Raw genomic sequence first — 22,362 nt, 5'->3', positions numbered from 1 at the left:
AGCGTGGCTAATATGTATGAATGTGTGTGTTAGAGCACCCCACCCAATGTTAACTAAAACATTATTAATTTGCAAATAAGTATTATCTGCTCATTTTTTTGGGGATGTCTGCACCCCTGATAGTGACAACATTTGTGAGGTGTCTTCACCCTTTCTAATTCAAATTCATTCACTTCCTGTCACATAGCCAAACAGGAAGTGAGGGTAAAACCTTACTAATATCTTTTCTTGGGGACACAGAGATCAATCTAAATAGTTTCCCATTATGTAAATTGCACTCTAGCATTTTGCTGTGTACACCCCAAATTATTAGGGATCTTGGACTTTGGGGTCCATTTACTAAAGGCAAATCCACTCCTACAAGTGCAAAGCAAGGAAGAAAACAAAACAACTTTGCTTCTACAGGATTGGATGTTAAAACCATCAGTGCTTCCTCTCTGATTTTCAGCAACTATGCTTGTACTGCAGAGTGGCTTTGCCTTTACTAAACCCCAAACTAAATAATCATTTGGGGCAGGGATCCTCAAACTACGGCCCTCCAGCTGTTGTAGAACTACACATCCCATGATGCGTTGTAATGCACTGACATTCACAGACATGACTAGGCATGATGGGAATTGTAGTTCCTGAACAACTGGAGGGCCGTAGTTTGAAGACCCATGATTTGGGGTGTACACAGCAGTGCTGGAGTGCAATTTGCTTAATGGGGACACTAGTTAGATTGACCTGTGTCCCCAAGAAAAGACACTGGTAGGGTTTTAACCTCACTTCCTGTTCATCTGTGTGACAGGAAGTGAAGCCAATTTTAAGAAAAGGGACACAAAGCTCAACCCAAAAAACACAAGCAGGGGTTCTAACACTCACTTGGCTTCCCTCAAACACCCACAATTTGAATAGGATTGCCTTGCGCTAGATTTAAGCACAGGGCTGTAAATCAGCACTTCAAGCCTGTCCACCAATAGCAACCCGCCCCCCCCCCCCCCCCCCCCCACAGGCCATGTTTGCAGGTTTTCCTTCATCTTGCACATGTGCTTTAAAAGACAGTCTGGACAGCAATTCTTGATAAGAGAAATCCACAAAACATGTCCTGTCAGGGGTACTTGAGGGCTGAGGACCACTACAGTTAAAAGAAAATACTTACCAGTTTTTGTCTTTAAAGTCACGGGGAATAAACATGGCAAACATTTCATGATAACACACCAGGAAAGAAGCTTAGACAAAAATCACACCTAATTTGTTAGGCCCAAACCTATTTCAGCTGCAGCTGTCAAAATATGTTGCATGAAAAAGTAACAAAAAACAAACTTCAAAATTTTAAAGTAATTTTTATTGGTCAACAAAACAAGGAAAGAAAAAAACAAACAAACACACACAAACAAAAATACATTTCAAAACTCAAAATAAACAGATTTAAAGTCGCAACATCTTCACAATTTTTTCATAAAATAAGGCAGCAGAGACAAATACATCAAAGTGAACATCATTTAAAAATAAACAAAAACCATTGGCAAAATAAAAACCCATGCAACAAACCACATTTGTGTTCCACAACAGCATTTCTGCCTGCCCCTATGAGGGCAGCTGAGGACTGATCGATGCACGGTTTTTATAACATGTGCTAGTAATGAAGCAATTGAAATCACATGAACAAATTGCAGTCTCTAGTGTGGGTGAGCTTACACCTGGTTAATTAACCCAACCCACGCTCTATGACCATCCAACTGATTTTCACCTTTTAAAAAGAAAGGATTTTTTCTAAGTGTTTGAGCATGCTCAGTTCATCACACATGTAGGAACCAAGCTGCAATGGCATGAGAGTTTTTTTTTTTTTTTTTTCCCTGATCTCATGCTTTCCAGCCTGGCCCGGTCATTGACCAGCAATATGGTCCAGGGCTCAAGTGGTTAAAAATTAACAAAACACAAAAGTTAGCCCAATTTTTGGGGATAATGTGAAAGATGATGTTACACCGAGTAAATAGATACCTTACATGTCACGCTTTACTATTGGAAACACTCCTGCAATGGGGCCAAAATTAATTCCGTGAATATCCCCATAGGCGACCTTTTTCTTTTTTTTCCAGGTTACCAGTTTATAGTTACAAAGAAGGTCTAGTGGTAAAAGTATTGCTCTCGCTCTAACGCATGAGTCAATACCTCACATGTGTGGTTTGAACGATGTTTATATATGTGGGCGGGACTTGCGTCGAATTGTGATTCGGCACGGCGTCGCTTTAACTGACAATTGCGCAGTCGTGCGACGTGGCTCCCAAACAAAATTGGCAACCTTTTTTTTTCCCCACAAAGAGAGCTTTATTTTGGTGGTATCTGATCACTTCTGCGTTTTTTTTTTTTTTTTTAGAGCTCTAACCAAAAATAGAGCGACAATTTTAAAAAATAAAGAATTATTTTTACTTTTTGCTATAATAAATATCCCCAAAAATATATATTCTAAAAAATAAAAAAACCCTCAGTTTAGGCCGATACGTATTCTACATCTTTTTGGTTCCAAAAAATCGCAAATAGCGTTTAGTGTTTGGTTTTGGCAAAAGTTATAGCGTCTACAAAATATGGCTTTTTTTTGTTTTAACTAGTTATTGCGGCGATCAGCGATTTTTATCGGTACTGCGACATTATGGCGGACACATCGAACACTTTTTTGGAACCATTGGCATTTTTCTAGCGATCAGTGCTGTAAAAATGCATTGCTTACTATAAAAATGCCACTGGCAGGGAAGGGGTTAACACTAGGTGCGAGGGAGGGGTTAAATATGTTCCCTGGGTGTGTTCTAACTGAAGGGGGGGGTGGAACTGACATGTGTAAATGACAGATCGCTGTTCATGAAGGGGAACTCCAGACCCCCAAAAAAAAATAACGTGGGTTCCCTCCAGGTGCATACCAGGCTCTTATGCTTGGTCTGGAACATAAGGGGTTGAACCCGCGCAAAAAAAAACAGCGTGGGGTCCCCCCAAGATCCAAACCAAGCCCTTATCCCAGGCACGCAGTCTGGCCAGACAGGAATGGGGGTGGGGACGAGAGAGCGCCCCCCCCCCTCCTGAGCCGTACCAGACCACATGCCCTCAACATGGGGTAGTGTGTGTTGTGGGGGAGGGGGGCACTGCCCCCCCCCCACCCCAAAGCACTCTTGTCCCCATGTCGATAGGGACAAGAGCCTCTTCCCGACAACCCTGGCCGTTGGTTGTCGGGGTATGCGGGCGGAGGGCTTATCAGAATCTGAGAGGCCCCTTTAATAAAGGGGCCCCCAGATTCCGGCCCCCCACCCTATGTGAATGAGTATGGGGTACATTGTACCCCTACCCATTCACCTGGGGGGAAAAAAATGGAAAAAAATAATACACCACACACATTTAAAAATTAATTTATTAGTCAGCCGGGGGTCTTCTGCCGGGGCCCCCCACCACCACCCCATTAGGCCCCGGGCTTCGCCATCTTCTGCCGGAACCCCCTTCACCAGTGAGGCTCCTGCCTTTGGGGGAGGGTCCCGGGCTTCTACGACGGTTTCTGCGGGGGGGGTGCACTGGCACCCCACCCCCGTCTTCAGCGCCGTAATTCACCGGGACCCCCTTCACCAGTGAGGCTCCTGCCTTTGGGGGAGGGTCCCGGGCTTCTACGACGGTTTCTGCGGGGGGGGGGTGCACTGGCACCCCACCCCCGTCTTCAGCGCCGTAATTCACCGGGACCCCCTTCACCAGTGAGGCTCCTGCCTTTGGGGGAGGGTCCCGGGCTTCTACGGTGTTTTCCGCCGGGGGGAGACACCCGCGGGCTTCTGCGATGCCTTCCGCTTCTGCCTGTCTCCTCCGCGGAGCACAGGGCTTGTCTCCGCTGTCTTCTCCCTTCTCTTCCATTCGATGTTGACACGACGAGGTCCGGCGCTGGAATGCCGTCTGAGCAGCGGGCATGGACTTATTTAGGGCAATGCCACCATGTGACCTCAACCCATGTGACATCACATTCCCATCATGCCCAGGGAATGTGATGTCACATGGGTTGAGGTCACATGGTGGCATTACCCTATATAAGTCCATGCCCGCCGCTGACACGGCATGTCAGCGCGGAACCTCGTCGTGTCAACATCCAATGGAAGAGAAGGGAGAAGACAGCGCAGACAAGCCCTGTGCTCCCGGAGGAGACAGGCAGAAGAAGGAAGAGAGAAGAAAGAAGACGGAAGAAAGCCCTGGCTCCGCGGGGGAGCCAGGCAGAAGAGGGAGCAGAGAAGACAGAAGAGAAAAGACCAGGGAGTTGGCGCACCCCCGGCAGAAGACCAGGAAGACCGGAACCCTGGCGGAAGGCACCGGAAAGACCGGGGGATAGGCGCCATCCCCCGGCAGAAGACCCCGAAGTCCGGATGCCCCCCCCTAATGTAAAAGAGCTTAAATGGGGTGGGGGCATCCGGCGGAAGGCTCCGGAGAGGACCGAGGGATGGCGCCCTCCCCCGGCAGAAATCACCGAAGCCCAGGGTCCCGGCGGAAGATCGGGAGAGAAGAAACCCCCCCTTGTAAGAGAGCTAAAGAAGAAAGGGGGGGCTCCGGAGCAGATTAATAAAATATTTTATTGTGTGTGGTGTTTTATTTTACTTTACACTTTCCCCCATGTGAATGGGTAGAGGTACGATGTACCCCATACTCATTCACATAGGGTGGGGGCCGGCATCTGGGGGCCCCCTTATTAAAGGGAGCTCGCAGATTCCGATTAGCCCCGCCCGCATACCCCGACAACCAATGGCAAGGGTTGTCGGGAAGAGGCTCTTGTCCCTATCGACATGGGGGCAAGAGTGCTGTGGGGTGGGGGGGCAGTGCCCCCTCCCCCACAGCACACACTCCCCCATGTTGAGGGCATGCGGTCTGGTACGGCTCAAGAGGGGGGGGCCACTTGCTCGTCCCCACCCCCATTCCTGTCCGGGCCAGACTGCTTGCTTGGGATGAGGGCTTGGTTTGGATCTGGGGGGGGACCCCCGCGCCGAATCGGCGCGGGTTTAACCCCTCACGTTCCGGACCAAGCCTAAGAGCCTAATGTAGCCCTGAAGGGGGACCCGCGCCGATTTAAAGTTTGAAATTTGTCGCGGAGTTCCCCTTCATGGCTGAAAACAGCTCGGAGATTCCCGTGCACCGCGTCACGCAGCGCATTCACGGGTACGCCGCTTGGTATTTACCAAGATTTTCACGGCGTACTGACAAGGCGCACGGGAAGCGCCGAAATTTCTCTCTGCGCATGCCCAGTATGCAAATGAACCTCCCGAGGTTCAGGCGCACTGTGCAAGCGTACGGGGATCTGTTTTCAAAAAACACTTTCCCTTTCAATTCGGCCCGCCAAACACTTCAAAACACATGTCACTTCACTTCCCCTGCATCCCCCCACCTCCCCCCTAATAAACTCCCGCCCAAACCCCCGCAATTTACATTTCAATGTGCCGTGCGCCAGGTCTGTACTGGTGCACAATGCACCCTCTCCTGGGCGCACGGAGCACATTAGTAACTAGGGAAATACACTGCACTAGCAGCGTATTTCTTTAGTAAATCACCAAACGGCTGCTACTCCTGCTTTTACTCCATGAGTCATGGAGTAAAGGCTTGGTAAATCAGCCCCAATGCGTAAATGAGGTCTTTACTGAACTATTTTTCTGCTTGCCAATTTTACCCTGCTTATTAAACTTGATTTATCTCTGTTTTGTTCATTGTACTACGATTGTGTTTTGATTTTTTTCTCTTCTGTCCTAAAGTGTAACTGACCTTTGGCTTGTTCTTCTAAGGGCACTTTCATCTGACCTCTTTTCCTGTTCTGCTTTACTTAAATTGCTGATGCCTAGGTCATTTTCCTATGGTTTCTATTGCCTGGTACTGTGCAACAATCTGTCTGCTGCTAAAATGTTTGACTGCCTGTAGGTCACCTTTCAGCTCATCACCCTGCCATCTAGCTACATGATATGCTGTGCTGTGGCAATGACCTAATTAAAAGCAACTGTATCTAAATAAGATACAATAACCATTAAATTACCGGCTTTAGTAAATGAGGATGAATGTCATCTGAGTCAGATGCTTTATCTATTTGACTCTTGCTTATGCGTAATTTCACCTGTAGACCAGTAATATTAAACAGAGAGCACTGGCCACTCTGTTTGACCTCATTACATTGCATTGGCAGACAGATACAAACGCATTTCAGTCTTCAGTATTTGCTCTGTCCTCTACAGTTTTATTTTCAAATATAATTTTAAGAGGGTTTGCACTAGCAAACTTTATTTTTCTTAGAGTTTATGCACTCAAAGTAGAACTAAAGGTAAAACTTTTTTTTACATTTTGGAAAGATTAAAAGAAAGGTTATAAGCCCTGTGATTTATTTTTTATTTTTGTTTGCCCTCTGTGTCCTATTGGAAAGATTTCCCTTCACTTCCCATCTTATGGCCAAAATAGAAAGTGAGGAGAACTAATGACCCCTCTATGAATTTTCTGGCAACAACTTAAAATATGGGATTCTTATTTTCTTTCATATTCACTGATAACAGTAAAACGGGCAAATAGGGAGAGTAAATCTTTGGGGTACAGACAACAATAAGAACCTGACAGGTGTTCCAATCCCTCCCCACTCTAACCAAAAAAAAAAATGCCTTTAGGTAGACTTACATTTTAAAATCTCAAGCTAAAATATTAGGGTTGCTCTAACAATTACATGCAAAGCAAGATAGTTCAAGCTGTGATTTGTCATAATTGTGATGATTATGGCTTACAGCTCATAAAAACCCCAAATCCACAATCTCAGAAAATTAGAATATTGTGAAAAGGTGCAATATTCTAGGCTCATGGGCCAGATCCACAAAGAACTTACGGCGGCGTATCTATTGATACGCCGCGTAAGTTCTACGATGCGCCGTCGTATCTTTGTTTTGTATCCACAAAACAAGATACGCTTGAATGTGGGCTAGATCCGACTGACGTACGTCTTAGTACGCCGTCGGATCTTAGGGGCATATTTACGCTGGCCGCTAGGTGGCGCTTCCGTTGATTTCCGTGTAGAGTATGCAAATTAGCTAGATATGCCGATTCTCAAACGTACGTCCGCCCGGGGCATTTTTTTACGTCGTTTACGTAAGGCTTTTTTTCGGCGTAACGTTACCCCTGCCTCTATGAGGTGTACGCAATGTTAGGTGTGGACGTCGGGACAGCGTCAAATTTTACGGCGTTTACGTCGTTTGCGTAAATCGTTAGCGAATAGGGTTTTGCGTAAGTTACGTTCACGTCGAAAGCATTGACTATTTGCGACGTGATTTCGCGCATGTGCACTGGGATACGTCCACAGACGGCGCATGCGCCGTTCGTAAAAGCATCAATTACGTGGGGTCATACCAGATTACCATACAACACGCCCACTCCAAGCCTACTTTGAATTACGCGGGCTTACGCCGGCAGATTTACGTTATGCCGGCCCGCATATGGGAGCAAGTTCTTTGTGGATACCCTAGGAGCCACTCTGATTTACGGCGGCGTAGCGCATATGAGATGCGCTACGCCCGCCTAAATATACGCCCGTTTTTTTGGATCTGGCCCATAGTGTCCCACTCTAATCAGCTAATTAAGCCATAACACCTGCAAAGGGTTTCTGAGCCTTTAAATGGTCTCTCAGTCTGGTTCAGTAGGAATCACAATCATGGCAAATGCTGCTGACCTGACAGTTGTGCAGAAAACCATCATTGACACCCTCCATAAGGAGGGAAAGCCTAAATAAGGTAATTGCAAAAAAGTCGGATGTTCCCAAAGTGCTGTATCAAAGCACATTAATAGAAAGTTATGTGGACGGGAAAAGTGTGGAAGAAAAAGGAGTACAAGCAGCAGGGATGACCGCAGCCTGGAGAGGATTGTCAGGAAAAGGCCATTCAAAAGTGTTGGGGACTTTAACAAGGAATGGACTGAGGCTGGAGTCAGTGCATCAAGAGCCACCACACACAGACGGATCCTGGACATGGGCTTCAAATGTCGTATTCCTCTTGTCAAACGGCTTGCTGCTCAGTGGTCCAAAGTCCTCTTTTCTGATGAGAGCAAACTTTGTATCTCATTTGGAAACCAAGGACCCAGAGTATGGAGGAAGAATAGAGAGGCACACACTGCAAGATGCTTGAAGTCCAGTGTGAAGTTTCCCCAGTCTGTGTTGATTTGGGGAGCCATGTCATCTGCTGGTGTTGGTCCACTGTGCTTCATTTAGTCCGGGGTCAACGCAGCCGTCTATCAGGAGATTTTGGAGCACTTCATGCTTCCTTCTGCAGACGAGCTCTATGGAGATGTTGACTTCATTTTCCAGCAGGACTTGGCACCTGCCCATACTGCCAAAAGCACCAAAGCCTGGTTCAATGAACATGGGATTACTGTGGCCTTTAAAACTCACCTGACCTGAACCCCATAGAGAACCTATGGGGCATTGCCAGGAGAAAAATGAGAGACATGAGACCGAACAATGCAGAAGAGCTGAAAGCTGCTATTGAAGCATCCTGGTCTTCCATAACACCTCAGCAGTGCCACCGGCTGATGGCTTCCATGCCACATTGAGGCAGTATTTGCTGCAAAAGGGGTCCAAACCAAGTACTGAGTACATATGCATGCTTATACTTTTCAGAGGTCCGATATTGTTATATGTACAATCCTTGTTTTATTGATTGCATGTAATATTCAAATTTTCTGAGATTGTGGATTTGGGGTTTTCATGAGCTGTAAGCCATAATCATCACAATTATGACAAAACACGGGTTGAACTATCTTGCTTTGCATGTAAATTAGTCTATCTCATATATTAGTTTCACCTTTTAAGTTGCATTAGTGAAATAAATTGACTTTTGCACGATATTCAATTTTTTTTTCGAGTATCACCTGAATATTGGAATTTTGGGTTTAAATTGAATATGTGAAAATTGTTAATTGCATGGAAATAGCCATGCCTTCCCAGCACCCAGGTAACAAAGTGACCAGGTGATTGGTTTGGGACAGAGTTCTGTATTGTAAAGGGAAAGGGGGAGTAATTTATGCTGTAGAGATTCAGGGTTGCTTTGCTGATTTAGTCAGTAGATACTCTTCACTATCACCAATGTAAATATTACATTGGTGGAATCACTGGTATGTTAACAAACTCCCAGCCCCATGAAAGTGTGTGTTTGCCTTTTCTCTGCAGGCTGTTGCCTTCTAGTAGCAGTCATTGGCTATCCTGCCTGATCTCCCTGACATGTTTCCTATACTCACCTTTCCCATCTGACTGCGTAGGACCTTTGAGGAGGGTGTTAGGATGGAAAGCATAAAAGGATCAGCGAACATCCATTTGCTGATTTTCCCTGGGTAGTAGGAACCCAGAAGTGTTCATTTCTAAGCACTTCCAGGTTCAGAGCTGTTAAGCTTGAATGAACTGGCAGGGGAAGAAGCTGATCAAGCACAGTCTGTTTTTAATCAGCCTCATCTGAGTACAAATTATCTTCAAATGATGTCTACATATAGAGAACCCATCACCTGCACTATGCCTTCAAATAGGTGCCATGCAATCTATTTTCTAAGTGCAACATCAACTTTTATACTTTAACAACAATTCTGAATTATATTGTTTTTGTGTTCACTAAAATTAATTTGCGTGTACGTTTTTCTAAAAATATGAATTTGATAAACAGGACAGCAATTATTATGTGGCATACAAAATTGCAACTACTATAATTTTATTCTACAGGATCTCTGTTTGCAAGAGTAATATAGAGGGGGATTTATTAAAACTAAAGTATAGCCAGCTTCTGGTCTAATTTTCACAGCTAACTTAAACCAGCTGAAGTTAGAAGATAATTGGTTACTATTCACTTCACTTCAGTTTTAGTAAATTCTCTCCCCCACCCCATTATGTTTTCTGTGTTTAAAGTAATCTTTGGGCATAAAATGTGTATTTTAACAAGTGTTCGGAAAATGTATTATTTTAGAGGTCTTTGGTGAACTTAATTTCTATAACATAAACTTTAATATCTATGTAAAAAAAAAAAAGAAAATTGCCTTTTCCAGAAAAAAAGTGTTTATTAATTTTACTTACCTTGTAAAATGTAAACGCTTTCCTTGAGTGGTTTATCACATTCAAAACCATTTAAATATATTGAGCTATTTTATTTAAAAAAAAGTTGTGTGTCTATTGGGGTATTTTTAATTGACTAAATGTTCTTGCTTACAGGACAACTGCGTAACTGTGCCTAATTCTGGCCAGGAAGATGCTGACAGGGATGGAATTGGAGATGCATGTGATGATGATGCTGATGGAGATGGGATACCAAATATTCAGGTTCAAAAGATTGTCTTCTAAAGGATTATTGTTGCCAAAGTTGTTATCAAAGTTGAACAAAGAAATTCAATCTGTCTGTTTTTTCCCCTTGTAATTGTATTATATTTTCAGCAAAGTTATCATATGTTTAATTGATAATTGGTATCTGTTAAATAAGTGAATCATTCTGCACACAATGTACCAAGCCCCTTCTGCAGAATGCACATAACCAACACTCTGTTGATTTGACTGGAAGATGAAGGGAGTATAACTAAGTAAAACTAATAACAAGGCTTTTTTTTTAAGTTTTGAATAGTGTGGAAATTAGAAAACCTGCCAGTTCTTTTTCCTTTTTTGCTGTCTGGGTGCCTGTTCCAGAAACTCTCCCTCACCTTTAGTCCTGTTTATCAATATCAATGAGAGTGAACGTGAAAGAAAATTCCACATTTTGGGTTGTCAAAGGATCAGGTTTAGAGGGGAAAAATTGAGACGTGAGTTGTTTTGTCCATAGTGACAACCAGGGATTCCCTCATTTTGGAAGGATCTCCTCCAACCTCTTATTTTGGCTATGGGACAGCAAGTGAAGGGAAACCTCTATAATGGGACGCAGAGGGCAAAAAAAAAAAAAAAACTTGACGGGTTATAACCCTCCCTTAAGATAGCCTAAGAAAAAGAAAAAAAAAGACAACAGGTAAATTGTTCAACACTTTCTCAAACATTTTTTTATATACCAAGCTTGCTTACATGTAAAGTTTTATTGGATTATGAATATAATTTTTCTTTAGGCAATTTTTTTGTTAATATCTCTCAAGCCCTGTACACACAGCCCAGAATCTCGTCAGGAAAAAAACGCCGGCCGAGTGTCCACACACTCTCCTCAAAAGAACCGCAGTTCCTTTGAATGGCAAGAACGCGGTGACGTCATCGACTACGACGAGCATGCGCTCGTCACATTCGATGCCGTTGCCGCCATCTTGCTACAACCTACCTATACCTTGGAAGCTACCACGCATGCGTCAAAGTCATTTCGAGCATGCGTGGGTTTCCACGGCGACAGGTAAGTATACAGACGCTCGGGTTTCTCGGCAGGAAAACACTGCCGAGAATCACAACGAGAAAATAGAGAGAAGGTTCTCTATTTTTCTTGTCTAGATTCTGGGCAGTTTTCTTGACGATAAACCTCAAAGCCTCGTACACACGCACGATTTACTCTTGCTGGTTCTTGCCGAGAAAACCGAGCATGTGTACGAGGCTTGAGTGTTACAACTGAGATCAGAAATTGCACACTTTTGGTCTCATAATTATTGTAATAAAATTGAAGAAAATTAATTATGAAGCCAGTAACCCAGATCAATGAGGGACTAGAAAGAGGATAAATTCAGTCCTACTGCGTCCACAAAAATAAAGTTCATATAGGAGTAAACAAATGTTGAAGAGCAAATAAAAACACCTTGACCAGTAAGAATTGGAGGCTTACCGAATGGCAAGCAATGTGTGCTTGCGGCTGCAAACCCCAGCCAGGGCCTTTAAGGTGATCCTCGCAGGGGGAGGTGGAAAGAGAAGAGGATTCTTGAAGTCTCCACCGAAAACCAGATTATTGAACCGTATCACAGGAAGAAAACATTCAATGGTGAAGTATGTTTGATCAGCACACACATAAGGTAAAAAGTGACTTTGAGAACCACCATCACCAGCACCCTATAAGTAGGAGGCTTACCAGAACATGTATGAACATCAGCAAGTGGCTAAAACCCTAGCCTGGGCCTTTAAACTCCTGGGCTGTATTGATAGTCCTAAGTATCCTCCGTGTTCAATGGGTACTGTGTCTCTGGCTTCACTGTGTCTCCGACTTTGTGGTGTCTCCACAAAGTCGGAGACACAGTGAAGCCAGAGACATAGTACCCATTGAACACGGAGGATACTTAGGACTATCAATACAGCCCGGGAGTTTAAAGGCCCAGGCTAGGGTTTTAGCCACTTGCTGATGTTCATACATGTTCTGGTAAGCCTCCTACTTATAGGGTGCTGGTGATGGTGGTTCTCAAAGTCACTTTTTACCTTATGTGTGTGCTGATCAAACATACTTCACCATTGAATGTTTTCTTCCTGTGACACGGTTCAATAATCTGGTTTTCGGTGGAGACTTCAAGAATCCTCTTCTCTTTCCACCTCCCCCTGCGAGGATCACCTTAAAGGCCCTGGCTGGGGTTTGCAGCCGCAAGCACACATTGCTTGCCATTCAGTAAGCCTCCAATTCTTACTGGTCACGGTGTTTTTATTTGCTCTTCAACATTTGTTTACTCCTATATGAACTTTATTTTTGTGGACGCAGTAGGACTGAATTTATCCTCTTTCTAGTCCCTCATTGATCTGGGTTACTGGCTTCATAATTAATTTTCTTCAATTTTATTGCTTAGATTTTTTATTTTAGCGCAACAACCTTTCCCCTTTGTTCTATGTTGTTGTGTTTGTATAACACTCCGTTATTGCAGCTTTACTAGCAATTTATTGTCTTTTAGCGCGGTATTTTTCTTCCTTTGTTCTCATAATTATTACCTGTAATATATGTGTAAATGTGTTACAGACTTGTAATAATAAGATCTCTTTCAATTGGTGCAGGATAACTGTGTCTATGTCCCCAATGTGGATCAGAAAAATGCAGATCAGGATAATTTTGGTGATGCTTGCGATAACTGTCGTAATGTGAAAAATGATGATCAGAAGGACACAGACAAAGATGGAAAAGGAGATATATGTGATGATGACATAGACGGAGACAGTATGTTTATACAATTTTTACAGTTGTACTTTTCTTGGTTAAACACTTCCTTCAGTGACTGCCCTGGATTATTATGATTTTAAGTATACACATTATTTGACACCCGCTTAACCCCATGCCCTGCAGTGGCACTCCTGACTAGCAAACCCATTGACTTGACCTATCGTTAATTTAATTTTCTTCTCCAAATTACTACTGCAGCAAACCAGACAATTGCTAAAGCATGGAAATCCTCCACTCGCAGTTAAACATAGAATCACACAAGCCATGATTCATGCCAAAATAGAAGCCGTATTGTTCCCAAAAAGGAAAAAAAGTCTGGAGTCCCTGGGTGACACATTACTTACTCTCCAATTTTAATGAAACCCTGCTTCTTCCTTAGCCAGTCTATCCCGTGTTAGGTATGGTTAGCCTCACTCTAGCAAATTCTTACCTTCTTCCAGGGAGTACTCCATTCCTCTCTATTTCCACCTAAAACTTTCCCCTCTCCTCTTCTATTTCTAAACTGAAACAGTTCACCTTCAAGTAGTCCTTGGACCCATTGTAGCCCTTTTTCTGTTTTTCATTTACTAGCCTGACCAGTTTTCCAAACCCTAATTGGTACACTCAGCCTGGGATTCCCTTTGCCCATTTTTAGCTTCTATAATTTCCTGGTATCTAACTTATATGCATATATTAGACTGGCATTGCCATTCTGGCCTACCTGCTTCTCATGTCATGCTTGTGACTTTGATTTTCTTGTGAGGTTTTTCAACGAAGCAGAAGTCCCTACCTCCATGCTCCTCATCACTGTTGTATATCTAATTTTGCTGATTGCTGATATACAGTTTTTTTCTTTCTGTAACGCTACTTATGTTTTGATGTAATAAAATATTTGAACAAGATTATATACACTTTGATAGGAAATATTGTTCAAAACTTTATGAATCTTGAAAAATACCTGAAGCACCCAAAAGCTGCAGAACAATTATTTCATGAATTCTGTGGTCAAAGAACCATCCTTCAGACCAGATGAAAAAAGTTAACATTAAAAAAAAAGGCAGTTTATAGATCAAAATGATTAATGAAAAATGCAACAAACTAACTTTAAAAATGCTGTCAGGTATAAAGCCAAGGTATCTAGAGATGCCTGCATACAACGATAGTAGCTATGCCCTACTGCCATACCAAATAATTTACCAAAGGTGCCAGAGGTATCTGTTATGTCATGCCCAGCACACATTCCTATTGGTCATCACTGTAGGCTTCATCAAAGGCCTATAGGAAAGGGCAGAATGCAGCGAGGGCTGGGCAACCAACAACCAGTTGGTTGAACTAGATGGACCTGTGTCTTATTTCAACTTGACTATTTAACACTTCCAAGTGTCATAACATTGCACATTACAATGGCCATAGTGGCAGGGTTTAGGTGGGTTCCATTTGAGGAGGGTTTGGTAAATCCTGCTTAAAGCGGATGTCCGCTGAAAAAAAAATATTAAAAGCCAGCAGCTACAAATACTGCAGCTGCTGACTTTTAATATTAGGACACTTACGTGTCCTGGAGTCCAGCGCCATCCGCAGCAGAGCACGAGCGATCGCTCGTCACTCTGCTGCCCCCACCATCCTCGGTGAGGGAACCAGGAAGTGAAGCGCTCCATCTTCACTGCCCGGTTCCCTACGGCGCATGCGTGAGTCGCGCTACGCCTGCCGATTGGCTCCTGCTGTGTACTGGGAGCCGAGTGTTCCCAGAACACAACGGGGGACGGGGGGACGGGAGGTGACGTCATGCCCGCAGTCTGCCCGAGACTGTTTGGCCTGAAGTGGGTGCAAATACCTGTCTTTAGACAGGTATCTGCACCCCCCTCCCCCCTGAAAGGTGTCAAATGTGACACCGGAGGGGGGAGGGTTCCGATCAGCGTGAGTTCCACTTTTGGGTGGAGCTCCGCTTTAAAGTCTGCGAAACCAGAACTTAGTATTAAATCCCACTGAATTCCACAAGAGGAAAGCCTTGTTAGTTTGTCCTGGACATTTTTTAAGGATAACAGGCTAGGTATTGTTGAAAAAAAGGGGTAAATGGGCAATGCTATAAGGATCATACTAATGCAAAAAATACTGTACAATGGAGAAAGAGGGTCTTTTCATGCAGCTTTGCGGGTAACATTGAAAACACATGTGTGGGGAATGCTTTAAAGATGTGCAGGCGCCCATAGACACACACAGCTCTGGAAAGTCATGTTCCAGCTCCCTCCTCACAGGAGTTTAACTGACTGCCACAGGAGCCTATTGCCGCGTACACACAACCGTTTTTAATGTCATGGAAAAAACAAAGTTTTTCTCGACGTAATTCTTGTCAAGCCTGCCTTGCATACACACGATCGCGAAAAAAAATGCTTGAGCAAAGCGCGGTGACGTACAACACGTACGACGGCACTATAAAGGGGAAGTTCCATTCGATTGGCTACACCCTTTGGGCTGATTATGCAAATTTCCCTTCTCATAACCTGCTTCTGAGCATGCGCGTCTTTCCCCCGTCGTTAAAGCCTACACACAGCCATTTTTCGCGCGTAAAAAACAACAAGAGAAAATAGAGCATGTTCTAAATTTGTCATGGCCATTTTTCACATCGAGAAAATACTCTGGAGCCTACACACGGTTGTTTTTAATGCCCAATTAAAAAAATTGCATTTTTCTCCTCATGAAAAATGGTCGTGTGTATGCGGCATATGGCTCAACTACCCTTAGTTTCTCCTGTAAAACTAGGAAGTTAGAGGAGCGAAACTGGAGCTGTTGTCAGTGACATCTAAAATTAGGTGTTTGGGGGGTTATTAGTGTTTTTGTTACAAAGCTTTGTAGGAAAAGTCACAACATAAAAACTCAAAAAACTCAAAAATTATGTGCTCTTTATTTTACTAACAAACTACTGTAATTTTTATGCTAGGAGTATATTTCTATACAGTTGTGCTAAAGAAATCACTGTTGATGATATGCACAAATTTTTTTCAGAAATTAGGAATCCTGTGGATAACTGTAAAACTGTCCCAAACACAGACCAGAAGGACACAGATGGTGATGGAGTAGGTGATGTATGTGACAGCTGTCCCACTATTCGCAACCCAGACCAGGTAGGCTTTAAAGATTTGGCAAAATTGAAAGTACATTGATAAAACATAATTGCAACATAAATGTTCTCAATCCTAAGCATTCCAAGTTTCATAGGAATCCAACATTTCTAGAAATCTCAAACTGCTGTCTGTGCAGACTCCAGCTTCTGCTCCCCACCTTCCCTCTTCAACTGGCTACATCACTGAATATGTATGCAGGGCAATACCTTGCAAAGACAACTGCATTATGTGTATTTGTATACATTTGTTTGGTCATGACTGAATCCCTCCACTTTCACAGCAGATCTGCCTTGGAGTGCACACTCTACTTGGGCAAAACTGTGCTGCTGGCCATCTGCCGCTGTCATCGTATCCAAGATGGCTGCAAACAGCAGCAGTCTTATGTTTGACCTCAAGCAGAAGGGAAACTTTCCTGGAAAACTTGCAACCATTTTATTGAGGGCACATACACACAATTTTGCAAAAAATATAAAAAAGTTTTTAAATGAACTATCATGGTCCTTTTAAGGAATTATAAAGACAAATGTAGCTCACTTGAATTAAATTGGAAAATCATTACTTTTTTATAATGCCTACCATTCACTGGAGTCGGTATTAGAAGTGTCCTGCACTGCTATGCGTCACCAAAGTCTTTCTGTGCTTTAAAATAGTTTGGTATATAGACTATAAATGTTACATATCACAAAGTGGTGAATGTAGAAAAGTGCTAGAAATTTTACACTACTTGGGCTTTCTATCCCTTATGTTCACCTGGTGGTCTGGCTATTTTTCCAAAGAACAAGATGACCTGCAGATGTAGCAGTTACAGAATTGAGACAAACTATTTACCACTGACAGGGGGTGCATATAATAATCAGCCTATATTTATTTATGGAAAACATTTATCACAAAAGGAAAACACTGTTGCTGTAACTGCTTATAAATTGTGAGCTGGAGTTTTTCTTAATTTTTTTTGTGTACAGTAAAACCTTGGTTTGAGAGTAACTTGGTTTGAGAGCGTTTTGCAAGACAAGTAAAACTTGATATAGAAGCGTTGTCTTGATATACAAGTAATGTCAAGTCAAAACAGAGTATACAAGAGAAGAGAGGCGCCTCTAAGTGTACCAATATGTTTACATTTAATGAAGGTACAACATTTAGCATGGTTGATTAAAAGAGGCACATCTAAGTATGCAGGCATCCGGGAAAAGCTGTCCACATCGGTGCAGGGGTGGTCTATGTGGACAGCTTTACCCCAGATGCCTGCATACTTAGATGTGCCTCTTTTAATCATCAACCATGTGAGTTGCTAAATAGACATTTTTTGACATAGAGAGAAAAGATTTGACATTATAGAGACAGTGTTGGGGTAAACAATTTGACATGAACGACGAAGATTCGACGAAGCAGCGAAAAACATACAAACGTCGAATCTGTCATTGAAGGCTTATGGTGTCTGTGGAAAGTTCTAAGAAGATTTGACAAGCGGCTAAACTGTACAATGCCACAATCGTACATTTCCAGTCAAATGCTCGGCCCATGGGTTATAGAAGAATTTGAATGTTGGTTGACTAGTAATAATAATTTATAAATATAATTATTACTAGTGTCATACAACATTATAACTCTTTTATAGCTTGTAGGCGGAAGATTGGACCGTAAATGTACGATTCGACGTACAGTTTAGCTGCTCCGTCGAATCTTCTTAGAACATTCGACAGACACCATAAGCCTTCAATGACAGATTCGAACTTAATTAATTCCAATTTTCTGACTAATGCATTTTTTAACGAAACAAAATAAATAAAAACGAATTTCGGGAGTAACTAAATAAATGTATTTTTAGGACGAAAACAAAATTCTGAAACAAAATATTTCAGTGTGCACATGTCTATTGCTAAATGTTTTACCTTCATTAAATGTAACCATATTGCTACACTAAGGCCCCGTACAGACGACCGAACATGTCTGCTGAAACTGGTCCGCTGACTTTTTTTAAAACAGCCCGCTGAAATCCTGCCCGCTCGGACATGTTCGGTCGTCTGTACAGACCTACCGTACATGTCTGAGCGCCCGCCATCCCTCGCATGCGTCGAATGACTTCGACGCATGCGTGGAAGCATTTAACTGGCAGGGCCGCCCACGTCGCCGCATCATCGTCGTATTGTTTATGCGCGAATTTCTGTATGATGGTGAGTACAGCCACCATACAGAAATCCCCGGGCATACATGTACGGTGAAAACGGTCCGGTGGACCGGTTTCATCGTACATGTATGCTCGTCTGTACGCGGCCTTAGAGACGCTTCTCTTCTCTGTTATACTCTGTAGCTCCTGCTGGATTTTACTTTGAATCCTCTTGTAGAGGCTTCCATTTGTGGATGGACATTTTATGGTTTCACAGCCTATCACATTGCTATAATCTTTTTATATGGACTAAAAACTGAAGGATGTATGAATAAATGGTTGTGGAACGAATCATCTGAGTTTCCATCATTTCTTATGGGAAAATGTACTTTGATATACAAGTGCTTTGGATTACAAGCATGTTTCTGGAACGAATTATGCTCGCAATCCAAGGTTTTACTGTATCTAAATCTGCTAGTACATTTAGCATTCCCCTCCCCAGGCTGATAATGATGTTGTCCAAAGGTGCCCCTGTGCTCCTTCATTCAGGGTGTAGGCACTCTAATACAAAAGGTGTGTTACTGGTCAGATTGCCAGGTGAAAATAAAGGCAGCCACTACATGATTGGTTTAGCTGCAATATATTACATTTTTGTTTTTGGATTAAATACTGTTTTAAGCTATAACCCAAATCTGAAGGGTTCAAAACTTTGTTACCAAATAATATTATTTGGTTGATAGCCCTGTGTTTGAGTCTGAATTTAATAATGTTTCAAGGCAATATATGGTGTGCTGCTAGAAGGAATATGTTCTTATCCTATTTTCTGTCATTCTCAGGCAGATGCTGACCATGACTTGGTGGGAGATAAATGTGATACCAATCAAGATCGGTAAGAAAACCACATATTTATTTGTTGAAATAACATTCATGTAACTTGCAACACATAAAATATATGCTTTATAACTGGTGGATTTTTTTAATGGTGTCCCATAAATGCACCCCTGAACATCATCTTTTTTTAGGAATTAGTGTCCTTCCCAAAAATTATATAGAGAATTAAGTTAACTTGTAGGATTGTCTGTAGAGAAAGAGCAGTTCACCTGTCATACTAGATTCGTAAACACAAGCTATTTACACCTCTTGCAAAAGAAAGTGCATATGTGGTTGTACACTTTGGAGGCCATTTTCCTTTTTTTTAACCACGTGCAGACTGACCACTGTATATATAAGGCAAGTTATCTGCCCTATTGTTTTGAGAGACCATACCTGTATGTCCTCTGGGAATTGTACTCCTGTGATCACACTACAATTGGTCACAACAGATTACAGGTAAAAGCTACAGTGCCAGTTAGTGTGGCTCTGTACCACATGATCACTGTGACCAATCTTGGTGTATCACAATTGTAAACATTGGCTGTGTATTGCAGACAGCTCTCCCTTGCCTCCCACACAATGATCAGCTGTGAGAGGGAAGACTGGGCTTTACACCCACATTGCGATCCACACTAGTAGAGTGAAAGCCAGCACCAGTGCCCTCATCACCAGTAAGCAACAGTACAGGCGTTATAATATCAGTGACATCTGGTGCCCTGATTGCCATCCAGCAGTGTTCTTATACCAGTGCCAGCCAGCGCCCTGATCACCGGCATTTTTGGAGCAGAGGGCAGACCATTCAAGTAAATGGTTTTACTCCAAAAACGCTGCAAAAAATGTGCACAAAAAGCAGAAAAAACACGTTGATATCTATAACAATATAGACATTGTTTATTTCCTTTGTATGTGAATCATATACTTTGCAACTTTGTATTGGCAACTTGAAAAGAAAAAAAGTTACACAATATTAAAACAAACAGCTTGATGTCTTCCCTTTTTGTTGTTCTATTTATTAACAGAGATGGTGATGGCCACCAAGATTCACGTGACAATTGCCCATCGGATATTAATAGTTCACAGCTAGACACAGATAAGGATGGTTTAGGAGATGAATGTGATGACGATGATGATAATGATGGCATCCCAGATACTGCACCACCTGGGCCAGATAATTGCAGAAAAGTACCAAATCCAGACCAGGCAGATTCTGATGGTAAACAATATGTGTTTGATTTAGTGATTTTATTATGAAACATTTGTTTGTATTGTAGCCGAATAGGGAACATGCGAACAGGCAAAAAGTTTGAGCGAACATGCAAACCTTATTAAAGTCTATGGGACACGAACATGCAAAATCAAAGGTTCTCATTTTAAAGGCTTATATGCAAGTTAGTGACATAAAATTGGGGACCCAGGGACTGCCCCAGAGGACATGTATCAATGCAAAAAAAAGTTTTTAAACAGGAGCGGTGATTTTAACAATGCCTAAAGTAAAAAAATAAAAATGAAATATTCTTTTAAATGTGGTGCCTGGGGGTCCCCTTAGTCTGCATATTAATTGGCGCATCTGTGTGATGTGTAGAACAGTGCCTCAGCAAAATTACGTTTCTAAAGGAAAAAATATCATTTAAAACGTGCTCGCAGCTGTAATGTATTGTGGCCCCCGACAATATAGATGAAAAATCAAGGAAAAATAAAGGGGGCCAGAGCATACCAGGCCGGAGGATCTTAAGGGGAACTCAACGCCAAAATTAAAAAAACAGCATGGGGTCCCCCCAAAAATCCATACCAGGCCCTTTGGGTCTAGCATAAATTTTAAGAGGAACTCCATGTCAAAATAAAAAAAAATTGCAGTGGGGGTGTCCCCCAAAATCCATACCAGACCCTTTTCTGAGCAAGAGGCCTGGCAGGCCAGGAAAGGGGGGAGAGTGAGCATCCCCCCCTCTTTAACCATACCAGGCCGCTTGCCCTCAACATGGGGAGGGTTATTTGGGGTAACCAGATGACCCCCCCCCTGACATCACATGAAGTCAGAAGGGGTAGGGTCACTCAGTTACGTCATTGGGTGACCCCACCTTTGCCTATATAACAGCTGTCACAGCCAATAGACAGCAGAAGGCCTCCCATCGAGGCAGAGCTTTCCTTTTTTTCAATTTTCCGGGTCCGTCGGGCGGTGTGATTAAATATGGATGGACATCGCGGGGCCCTTGTCCCCATCAACATGGGGTGCTCCACAGCGTTTGAATTTGCTGCGAACTCCCCATATGTTCTTCTGTTCGACTCGAACATTGGGACCATCCCTTAAGCTGAGTAAGGAGCGTATTATTTATTAAGTTGGTAAAACTTGTACAAATATTACCCCATGTGTTTTTTTTTTATATTAGGCAATGGTATAGGTGATGCTTGCGAAGGAGATTATGACAAAGACATGATTGTAGATAAAGTTGATGCTTGCCCTGAAAATGCTGAAATTACCCTAACAGACTTCAGAGCTTTCCAGACAGTTGTTTTGGACCCAGAGGGAGATGCACAAATTGATCCAAATTGGATTGTATTAAATGAGGTATGTAGTATATAAATCTCTCTCTCTCTCTCTCTCTCTCTCTCTCTCTCTCTTTATTATATATATATATCTCTATATATATCTATATATAGATATATATATATATATATATATATATATATATATATACCGGTATATATATATATATATATATATATATATATATATATATATATACACAATATGTCAGTAAATTTTCTGTCTGAATGCAAGAACATCATTTAATATGGTTGCCATGTTTAAAAGTTTCTGTATTTTCTGTAATTTTGAATTATACCTACCAAATTAATCTATAAAAGAATGCTATTAACATATATAAAGGAATGATGCTGCCCTAGAGTGAATCTAGATCAGGCCCACTGCCTATCAAGTGAAGTATGCTGTTTACACAAGGCATGCCAAGCTACAGTCCGTCGGTTTTGATAAGAACACAGGAACATAAAGGTTTCTGACACCTAGGGAGAACTGCAGAGTAGAATGAGCCTATCATTCAATCATCTTTTGAAACACCAAAACCAACCTGTCCAAATACTGACAGATAAGTGTAAAAGTATGGATCTGAGTTGTGATTCTCTGACATGTTTGATAATTCTACCTTGTAAGTTTAATAGTGTTTTGTTAAAATAATTCTGTCTTTATTACATTTGTGGCATTTAAAGAAAGAGC

The 22,362-nt window shown here is 42.4% G+C and overlaps 1 protein-coding gene across 1 annotated transcript in view; it reads left to right on the top strand.

Moving 5' to 3' along the window:
- LOC120913194 (cartilage oligomeric matrix protein) overlaps positions 1-22,362 on the top strand; it is a 148,500-nt gene that overhangs the window by 95,192 nt on the left and 30,946 nt on the right. The window contains exons 9-14 of the mRNA XM_040322981.1: positions 10,190-10,297; positions 12,896-13,055; positions 16,038-16,156; positions 19,097-19,149; positions 20,153-20,346; positions 21,518-21,696. Of these exons, the coding sequence (XP_040178915.1) occupies positions 10,190-10,297; positions 12,896-13,055; positions 16,038-16,156; positions 19,097-19,149; positions 20,153-20,346; positions 21,518-21,696 (813 nt within the window). The remainder of the gene's footprint in view (positions 1-10,189; positions 10,298-12,895; positions 13,056-16,037; positions 16,157-19,096; positions 19,150-20,152; positions 20,347-21,517; positions 21,697-22,362) is intronic.

Source organism: Rana temporaria, chromosome 1 (genome assembly GCF_905171775.1).
Source record: "Rana temporaria chromosome 1, aRanTem1.1, whole genome shotgun sequence".
Taxonomy (NCBI): Eukaryota; Metazoa; Chordata; class Amphibia; order Anura; family Ranidae; genus Rana; species Rana temporaria.
Note: the sequence above shows the minus strand (reverse complement) of the source record. Positions and strands in the feature narration are given on the sequence as shown.